Genomic DNA, 10,694 nt, shown 5'->3' on the forward strand with positions numbered 1-10,694 from the left:
TCCCCATGGGCACAGCAAACGAACCACTCACACAGCCATGCAAAGGCAGCTTTCAACTCCTGTGCAGTTAATTCCACCTCTAGGAATATTCCACAACCAATGCTGGAAACGCCCTCTGCAAGAGGTGATCTCTAGATCAGACAGGGTATCTACCCACAGTAGTGACTTTGAGGGTGTTGGCAACAAAGTCTACATCTACAAACAGCGATCTCTTCTTTAACAATCTTGTTCTTTTTTACTAATACAGATGCGGTTCTGAAACAACAACTATGTGAAAACTGTAAACTCTGACACGCAAACCGACACACTGTCTCATTGCTTTACAAATTGAAATCAAAACGCATTTCATGTCATACCATTGTGCAACTATTGGAGAAATGATGCACGGACAATTCTATGTAGTGTTGTTTAAAATTTAGAGCAACAAGGGAACTGTACATGTTATTTTCAGCAAAAAATTAATTTCCCAAGGTTGAAAGCTGCTGGAATAATACAGTCAACCTTTCTGTCAGTAACAGAAAAAAATAATTCTGTAACAATTACAGCCCCTAGATCAATTTGGCTGCTTTTGGCTGTTCTTTAATAACCCAGGACACAAAGGAAGTCATCTTTTACAAAAATACTCTCCACCCACCAGCAAGATCTGTTTTCTTCAGGTCAGGTACAGAGTAGCTTTGAAACACAGTCAAGAACATTTACTACTTCCCTTTCAAAGACATTTTTTCTAATTGCCTATGTGGAATTTCCATCAAAAAAAAAAAGTAGACAAATACTAGAAAATCCTTATGAACTGGAAACCCACACAAACTTAAGGAGGGGCTCAAGGACAGCTGACAGACTGAAAATGATGTAGTTTTTGAAAGATGCCAAGATTGAAACCAGAGGAACACAAATCTCAAATATATGTTTTGTGGAGAAAAAAAAATGGGATGAAAGGACAGTGGGAGGAAAAAGGGGGTTACTAAATGTATCAGCTATAGAAATATTTTCCTGAAGCACAACGCTGAGAAAATACTTTGCATTGTTACATAAATTTCCCTGTAGCAAGAAAATGTGCAACCACATGAAATCTGTATTTATCCCTGAAAAAAACATAAAAGCAGAACAATTCATGACAGCTTGTTTGTGTGACCACTCCTAGTGGAAAAAAAAAAGGACTGAAGCATGAATGGGGCACAACGGATTGGAATGCTGCAACGAACCACCCTGGGGCTCAAGGGTCTCTGTGCTCACCACTTTGCTGCAGCTGCTTATCCCCTGGACACCTCAGAAAGGGGCTACCTAAGTAAGCACCAAGAAAGGGAATCAAGGAGAGGAGTAACATAACATATGTCTTACATACTAGTTGTCACAAGCATTATTCTTGGATACCTACCTTTGCTCCTCTGGGTACTCCTGCTTCACCCTTGTTTGGAAGCAGTTTCAAGCTCATCAATGGCAACATGCTGCAAACTTCCGGTTTTCTGATGTGCCATTTTAGCAAGCTAAGACAACTCATGAAGCAGTCAGACAAGCACTAGAGACAGCAGGCACATGCCTCCCCTCCTAAACTCTTAGCCCAGCTCACTGGACCACACTTCACTCAGAGCTACATGATTCTGTGCCAGGAGTCAGGCATCCAAAATGCAGATGATGTGAGATTGTATGTCACAATGCTGTTTCCTGGTTTTCGAGAAACAGATTTCTCCTCATTCCTTCCATGAAGCAATATGCATGTTGTTTTTAATAAATATGCAATTATTAGTATCTTGTTTTAATAATATAAGTACTATACAGTTAAAGAGTAATTTGTCATACCATGGCTTTACTTTAGGCAGCACCATGCTTTTGTCTGTGTAATTACACTGAAGAGGGCTATATACTCCTTTGTTAATGCAACTCACTCAATCATGACCAGATCCCTTAAGTAATACGGGGACAAATATATCACTGTGGCATCTGACATAGTCAATATGCTCAGATAGGAAATTATTTATATTGTGGACTAATAGGTTTGAAAGCTCAGTCTCATTACTTGGTAACTATCTCTTCAATGCTTTACAAAATCCAGTAACTATTTATGGTATCATGGTCTTCAATGAAGACCAAGGAGCTCAAAGCAAAATCCTCACCGTCTGCATTTGGCTAATGCTGTTGACTTCCAATAAGAGTATGCACATGCAAAAATATTTGCCAGACTGTACCCAAAATTTAGAAGTGATCTTCAAAATTAATAAAGTCAATTAATATGATTAATTAGTATATATAAAGTATTTTATTTTAGTTTTTTAAAAAATACACCATTCTAAAAACCATTTATATCTATAATACATAAAAATTCATTAAAATCCACATATAAGATATGCAAACATTAACAGATTTTGAGACAGTGGTGACAAACTTTCCAAGAAGGGGGTGGAAGGTGATAACTTCACTCTTCCAAGAAATATTTTTTAAACTGTGACTTTCACTTGTGTTAAGAATCCATTTGAGATATCAAATTCTATAATTGACATAGTGCTGTCTAGACTATTTTAATGCCAAGGGTTTAGATATCAGAGAATTAAAATGATCACAAACCCACATCTCTGAGTATAACACATAAAAGAGCTGGTGACCTAGGTGTCACCTTGATTAAATAATATTATTATTCAGTAGCACTTAAGGATGCCTAGCATTGTGCAGAATAACAAGTCATTATAAAATTAGACACATACAGAAACAACAGTCCTCCAAAATGGACGATGCCATGAAGCTTTCGCTGCCCACCTACTATGTATACGCAAAACACTTTCCAAAGTCTTTTCCTTCGTGTGGCCGCTTGTCACTGACCACTTAACTGCTGGTAGCACTGGGATGCAGTGGTTTGACTCTTGCTAGTCTGGAGAGGCCGAGTCTAAGACACTGAGTAGGTGACTTAACCGAAACATATTTCATAGAGTTATTACTGCTTCCTGATGCAGCTGAAAATAATTTTAAAACAAAAAGAAGGTGTAAGAAGTTTAGAGGGAAAAAAAATCATGTAACTGTTGCCTTTTTATAGCTCTCATAGCAGAACAAAATAAGTATTCTAAAGACATTGCAAAAGGTCTGAACAATATACCACAGAAGCACATGAAAATCAGCATACTCACTGGGAATCAGTTTGGGAGCCACTACAGCAGGTATGGTGCACACTTGTAAGTAACCAGCAACACACTGGAGCAACACTGGACAAGCACATAAAAACTGTTCCCAGTGTACTGTGCGTTTTTGGGTGCTCCACAGAGAATCACACAACTGAACACAATTCTAAACGGGAAAGGAAGGCTTGAAAGAAAGGAGCCAAGCAGAAAGAAATGTGTACAGAAGAGTAAATATGAAGAAAAATTAAAGTAAGAGGCAGAAGTCAGCAGCAGCATGCTCAAACACCATAAGAAAACAAAGCTTCTAAGCATTTGCTTTATTAAAGCAGTTAAAACACTCCAACATTTTTCTAATATTATTTGTTTAGATTAGATAATAATGCAGCATGTACCAGAGATAAAGAAAGCTCTTATTAAGGAGAGAAATGGCCACAAGACAATCTCTTGATTAATATTTGATCCACACTCTGGAAAATATTTTATTAACCTCCTCACATATGGGAGGTAAGGATAATGCTGTAAGAGGAAAAGAAGCAGGGAGATAGGTTTTCTTTCTTTTTTTTTTTTTTAATCTAAGGTCAAACAAATACCTTTCCTTATAAGAAGGCAGTAATTTTTCTGAAACACTGTTTGTTTGTTTGCTTTTAGGAGAGATCGCTAAAAACATAAGTCTATTGAGGTATCTGTTTATAGTTACAATCTTACAGGTACCTGGTGGTATCCATTTAGGCTTCTTCTCTGTTACTGGACTTGATGTATGTAAAGGCCTCCCAACTGGTTCTGAAGAACTGGACATCATCTTCTGTATTGGCTCAGATTTTTGTTCTGTTATCCGTGAAGGAGAAACTACAGGTGATACTTAGTTGGAAAATAAAAGCGACCTTAGAAAGGTACTCTTTAACAGAGAAATCATCACACTGGATAAGATGACAGATCATTGTACGGCACGAGATCTCTGCATTGAGTGAAATAATGAGTATGTTACTAGATTGTCACATCTTTAACAGTACGTATTTATACAGTCAGTCCTGTTATACGCTGGAATTTCAATCCTGGTTTGAAAATAAGCAGTGTACCAATCTCTTCTTGAAGACCTGCTAGATATCGAATTTCTAAGAGGGAAGATTCTTCTGTCAGCTACACAAAGCAAACCATTCCTTGTGATAACTAAAACTAATTTTAAACTAAATTACATGTTGTAAATTCAGGCCTGAAAGTAAAACACATTACTGAGTCAGACACAAGATTAACACCATGATAAGGATTTCCTTAGGCTATTTAAAGTAAATTGTGTTAGCAACACAGTGAACAATTAACTCCGAAGAGCATGCATATTTAATGTTTTTTGCCAAGTGGTTAGTAGAACTAGCATTGTTTATCTGTCCTTGAATTAAAAATTCATAAATGCAACTGCAAGAGGAGGCTCTGAGATTATAATTTAAAAAAAAAAATCCTCAGATCACTCACTGTTATTAACCTCTTCTTAAAAGCTAGATATATGTATATAAAAAGAAATGAACTCTGTCTATTCACTTTTGTCTGCTTTTATTGCAAGGAGTTTATCATAAAGTGTTTTTTCTTTCAGGATTTTTTTCTACTCTCCTACCTTTACTCTGCATATAGTCACTTTCATCATAACCCTGCACAGTCAGTCTATCAGCCAAATTTATCTATTCCTTCAGTGAAAATAAAAAGGAACTTTTATTATAAAGAAGTCTATTTCAAATTCATAGTACAAACTTACCTGCAGTATTAATCCTGGATTTGGGAGTTTTCTTCTCTCTTTCAGCTGGCATCTTTTGCTTGGTTTTCTTTTTATTTCCTCTGGCTGTCTTCTTTTCCATAGCAAAGTCTTCATCATCACCTTCACTATAATCTGAATCTTCTTCTGACTCCTCACCTGCAGCAGGGAAAAGGGATGTAATCTCTTTACAGGAAATACAATTTACTACCACTCCAGGGCCTTCTAAGCATATTCTGGACATAAAGAACCAGGATATCTTAAGGATACAGTAAAACAAATTTGCAGATATTTATATGCTGATCTGAGAAATAGCCTCCATAAACTGCATTTAATAACGATTTTAACAGCAGAATTACCAGCATTCCATGTGTGCAAAATGAAAAAGTTAAAATTATTTGGCAGGGCTTCTGATTTTTACATATTCTTAGTCACGACTATGTAAAGTGGAAAAACGCTATGTTCAATTTCAGCTGTAAGAAAGATTTTATAATTTATTACTAAAAAAACCCCCAGACATTAGCAAATCTGAAAAATAGTTCTCTATCAGGAATATCTGGATTATTCCCCTGATATTTTATTTAATTGACAATTCTAGAAATCTTTTCCAATAAACCTTGCAGTAAGGAATAAAAGAATGGATACAGACACGTTAGCCATTGGGGAATGAGAGAAAGACGTCTATCGTACTCTGCAGGCATTCAATACTGGGCTGCTACCAGAAGCAGAGTATGAGGCTAGGCTGATCTCCAATCAAATGCAGCACGGTATGCTAAGAGTTGAGAACTGGAGGAAGGAAAGAAGGGAGGCAACTTACTTTTTAAATAAGCTTAAACAAAGCCAATACTGAAAGCACTAACACCTGACACTACTCTGGAGTCACTGTTTTGATGCAAACACTAGACAACAACTGGAAAAATTAACAGAGGATCTTTAAGAGACAAAACTTTCCTGGACAAAGAGGGCAGAAGAAATTTGTTCTGACGTACTGCAGCAAATGCAGAGAAGCAGCATCATTTTTGCCAGTTTGGGGAATGTGGATGAATGAGCTCCAATGTTTAGATTTAGTATCAAAGTGCAACTGAGATGCCACTTGTATTAGAAGATAATGCTTCAGTAAGGGAAGATACAGTAGAAACAGTATGCATTTCACTGAAAATATAAACTAAATGTAAGGCATTGCATTCAAAGTGCATCTAAGGAGAGGGTTTTTGTAGAGAAGAACTTACTGGGTACAGTCTCTAGCTCAGAGTCAGTAGCATGCTCTCCGTCATCACTGTCAACAGTCAGTAACTTCTGATGTGCTGGGACTTTTGATGCTGTTGTCCTTCGCCTATAGTCACCCCTAGGTACATCATCATCCATAACCTGATTGAGACCTAGAAAACAGAAGGTGGTCTAATTAATTCAAATTCACAGTGAATCTATTCTCCTACTCAAAAACAAGCAGGTATTTGAGTCCCCAGAATTCATTTTTGTGATTTTGAAGTATACTATACAGAAGCATATTATTGTCACTTGTTTTTGTGTGATTCTCATTTCACTCTTTTAACTGACGAAACTGTACTTTCTGGTTGTGAAAGTTATCAATATTTATCTGTAATCAAGCTAATGAAAGGACAGAAGACCAAAAATAAAACTGGAAAAATGAAACAAAGTTTCCAACGGCACAGCAAATGTTTTGGTTACGTTTATTTGATGCTTAGGCATCATGGACCCATTAAGGAGTGGAGAGTAAGTGTAGCTTCTTGAAGAAGTAAATAAACTCAGCATCTAAAAACATCACATGTCTGTTGCTTTTTTCAACTAACTTCTAGTGATCTGTAACAATCTCATTCAGCAGTCCACAGGTTTTCTCATTTTAAGACTGGGACCAAATTGTTAATGAAAATATTAATGCATCCTTCATCCTTCAGTCTTTGTTTAAGATAAACACTCTTTTTTCCATGTAAGTGAAAAACAGAAACCAATGGAAACAAAGAAGAGATAAGCTACTTAAATGTATCTTGAAATGCTATTTCTGAAAAGACAGAGCATGAGAACAACTTACCTAGAAGTTCACTGTCTACACTGCAGTTGGAAAAAAGGGGTCTCCTGTGTACATTTTCTGATTCAATATTCTTACCTGTTTTAGGACCCAGAAAACAAACAAAAAATAATATAAAATATTAGTATTCAAAAATCAAATTACAAAAAGTCAAGATATGAAGAAATGAAAATAGCTAACATTTTTATCTGTCTCAAATCAAACTATGTTTGGAAGATCTTACAGAAGAGATATTTTTCTCACAGAAAAAAACAAGAACATAAGAAGACAAGGCACTACCTAGAAATTCTCATTTCCTTATCATGACATCTTGAAATAAAACATGACTTTCAACCTATTTCACTGTGAAATAAATTATGTTCAAAATCACTACATATAAATAAACAGTGTTGCATTGAACTGTAAAATAACCTTGTTCTTCTGAATTTTGCACCTCAAGGATATTTGCAGGTTTTTTATTGACAGGTAAGGCTAAGGCAACTTCCAAATCTCTTTGATAAAGTTTGTCATCCGAGAATATCCTAGAAAAAAAAAACACACGATATACTAAATAATAAAACGATGACAGTGTTATATATCTACTTCTGACTCAATGAACTTTTAAAAATTCAAATACTTGTAAAGAGATTAACATTTTTAATTATATTTATAGCATATCATATTATGAATATTACTTCCTAAAAAGATATATAGACAAAGTACACACTAATATTTAAAGCACACTATACTTAAAAAGTATTATGACTGCAAAACATTGTATATATATGAACTAATAACTTGCATTATCACAGAAAAAGGTGAATACACTTGTTTGAAATACACTGAAATGTAACATACATACACAACTTTACCAGAATAATCAGATTTGTTTTTTCATTGACATTGACTTTGTATTTTCTATCAAGCTTTCAGTACATTCTTTTTTAAAGAGTCAAACTTGTCTTTATATTTCTCAGTTTTAGGAGCCCTTAAGTAACTCAGAATTGCTAGTTATTTTGCACTGTAGCGATATCAAGACAAGATCAGACACCAAACCTGTTTCTGAGCCTATGCAGGCCGCTTGCTGGAGTTTTTTAGAGCTGTAACAAAATACACATAGCTCACCCCTGAACTCAGGCAAGTTTTCCTGACTCTATGCATAATTAGATTATTCCTGATTTGCAACTATATGAATAAAGCTGAAAATCTTTATCATACTATATATGTTACTTGTTTATTCTCAGCTACTTAAAACTCCAGGGAAAAAAAGGAAAACACAAACACTATTATTGAAATTCAGCTTTGCACAGAGTTGACCACATTTCAACATTTCGTACCTTTTACTACGTGTCTGCTTTTGTGACGGAGTCAATTCCTGGTGTGGCTTTTTTTGCTTCTCTTTTATCTCCTTCTTTGGTTCCTTGGGCTGTGTTCTGGACTTTTTGCTTGAAGGTGCAAAGTCTTCATCTGTTTGGGAAATGGCAACAAGCTTTAATGAGTTTTCATATATTCTTCTACGTGGCCAAAAGAAGTCATTCAACTTAACTTCATCACACACTGAAAATATACCAAAGATAACCTTTTTTTGTTCTTTTTTTAAAGAACACAACTACAACTATACTATTCTTAAATGTATTTTAAATTAAAATTTAACAAGACCTCTTTTGCACGTACTTTTCTTCAGGAGGCAATTATTTCAATTTTTATTACGAATATAGCAATAAAGCTTCAATGTCCAATGTGTTGACAGATTTTCAGTAACTAGAAGTTCACCTTTTGATATAGTGAACAGCAATCAATTGTAATATAATCACCATCATTAAACAGCTTGAGAGTTCTTGGTGTTTTTGGAATCATTCCCCTTCTTAAAAAATGCCGGCTGCTCCCCTTTTTCTACTATTTTATATTGCCTCTTACCAAATACAATGCATTTCTCCAATTTTCAAAGCAAATTAGAAGGCATGAAAACTGCCTTTCTTCCAACTCAGGACACTACATATCACAGTGCAAAATAAGGAAAAAAATAATAATCTTCAGTATTCTCTAAATGATGGAGAACCTTAGATAAGATCACTCATGTTTCCGAGAATTTACACTTGTCTTTAATACTACAAGCGGTCACCTATAAACTAAGAAAAGTCATGCACTACATCTAAACTAAGAATCTGCATTAATCCATACGATTCACAAGAGACCTTCAACATTATTCACTTTTGCTCTCCCCTTCCCACCAGTTCAAACTGTTCCCTGGATCCTGGAAACAGCATGGGAAAAAAAAACAACATGAAAGCACCAAATTCTGTAAGAAAAATATGTAACACCATTAGGGCTTAGGAGTAAAGGAGGACTGTTGGGAAAACAAATAGCGTGCAATCTATTTTTCTAATCAAGGGAACTCAAAATTCGACTGCTATGTCCTAACCCAAAACCCATGAAGATACAGAGCTGAAGGAAAAACATTAGATCCACATACTGATGGTTCACAGCTCCGTTATATTCTGATTTACAATTGTGTGAACTGATCATCAGGAGGACATGGAGCAAGCAATTAATCCTGAAAACTGAGACAGGGCGAGAAATAGATTTTCCTGCAAGACGACACAATGTATTCTGTGGTTATACTCTGCCTTAGAGCATCGTATTCTTGTTGAATTAGGATATTTAACAGGTGCCCAGATTACTTCCAGTGAAAACAGTGACAGCCTTCTCAATGAACTCATTAAAAACACTCGGATATTTTGGGTGGTTACATTAGCGTTTGGCATTTTTGTTACGTAGAACATGCCACTTACCATCATCTTCCAAATCCCCAAACTGAGAATAATCAACAATTTTCTTGTTCCTGTGGCAAAAAACGATACGCTATTAATCCTTTCAGATTGAGCATCTTGACTTGCTAACACTCAATTTTTGGGTAAGTCACGTTTTACAAGAAAAAAAGGAATGTATATCCAAATGTATGTATAACTAGTGCTATTGTATACAACACGGTTATTAGGAGTAGCTTCTAGATTTTTTTTTAAATCTGAAAATAACAGTGCTTTCTGTTGTCGTTGTGGGAGCACTGTATTCTCCTTGCGTACACACTGCCTTAGAGCTGCTACTGTGCAACCGGAATTATCTCCTGGGTCACCTCTAGGCACTCGAAATGTGTTTTCCGTGCACCTCCCGGGCCGTTTCCCACGCGGCACTGCCGTCGGTGCAGGCGTTACCCTAGCCAGGGCGGGCTGCGGCGGCACTTCCAAGCCCACCCCTCAGCCAGGGATCCACCCGAGGGACGCCACCCGCAGAGGCTGCTCTTCGCAGGCCACAGCCGCCGCCGCCGCTGCCCGCCCCAGGGAGAAGCCCCGCGCTTCCCTCCGGCTGGAAGGGAAACAGCGCCAGGCCCGTCCTCAAGCCCCGCACTAGAACAGGGCCACGGAGAAGCTGGGTCCCGGAGGCGCGGGGCTCTAACGGGCCCGCCCGAACGGCGGCTGCGGCGGTGCGGGGCGGCGGGGTCCCGCCCGCTCCGTCAGCGAGCAACCGCCGGCGGGGCGGCGCGCGCGCGCCCGAGGCTTTCTAGGAAACGTCACGCAGCGCCGCTGGGCGCGAGCTCCCGGCGTCCGCGCGCCTCGGTGCGGGGCGGGGCGGCCCGGCCGGGCGGTGGCGGCGGCGGCGGCGGCAGCGGCGGCTCGCGCCCCTCGCCCCCCACCCCGCGCCGCCCCACGCACCTCCTCACCGGCCGCGCCATCCCCGCTCCCGGCGGTGCGCGGCGGCCCAGGGCCGCGGGGGCGGGGCACACGCGCGGGTGACGACACTGCTGCCCCGCCCCGCCCCGCTCTCT

General features: G+C 38.4%; 1 protein-coding gene across 3 annotated transcripts; it reads right to left on the minus strand.

Annotated features, from left to right (window-relative positions):
- Nucleotides 1-2,231: 2,231 nt before the first annotated feature.
- On the minus strand, nucleotides 2,232-10,669 carry RAD51AP1 (RAD51 associated protein 1). Of its 3 annotated transcripts, none has more exons than XM_068402014.1 (9): nucleotides 10,582-10,669; nucleotides 9,664-9,713; nucleotides 8,209-8,338; nucleotides 7,304-7,413; nucleotides 6,896-6,970; nucleotides 6,075-6,224; nucleotides 4,849-5,004; nucleotides 3,816-3,929; nucleotides 2,232-2,942 (listed from the first exon to the last, which is right to left on the minus strand). In XM_068402014.1, exons 1-9 carry the CDS (start codon nucleotides 10,599-10,601, stop codon nucleotides 2,815-2,817), a joined length of 933 nt encoding a protein of 310 aa, XP_068258115.1. In that variant the 5' UTR covers nucleotides 10,602-10,669; the 3' UTR covers nucleotides 2,232-2,814. The 3 variants fall into 3 exon arrangements, with proteins under 3 accessions (XP_068258115.1, XP_068258113.1, XP_068258112.1); XM_068402012.1 differs by having other exon boundaries at nucleotides 3,816-3,950; XM_068402011.1 differs by having other exon boundaries at nucleotides 3,816-3,962.
- Between the last annotated feature and the right edge of the window lie 25 nt (nucleotides 10,670-10,694).

Source organism: Nyctibius grandis, chromosome 5, assembly GCF_013368605.1.
Source record: "Nyctibius grandis isolate bNycGra1 chromosome 5, bNycGra1.pri, whole genome shotgun sequence".
Classification (NCBI taxonomy): Eukaryota; Metazoa; Chordata; class Aves; order Nyctibiiformes; family Nyctibiidae; genus Nyctibius; species Nyctibius grandis.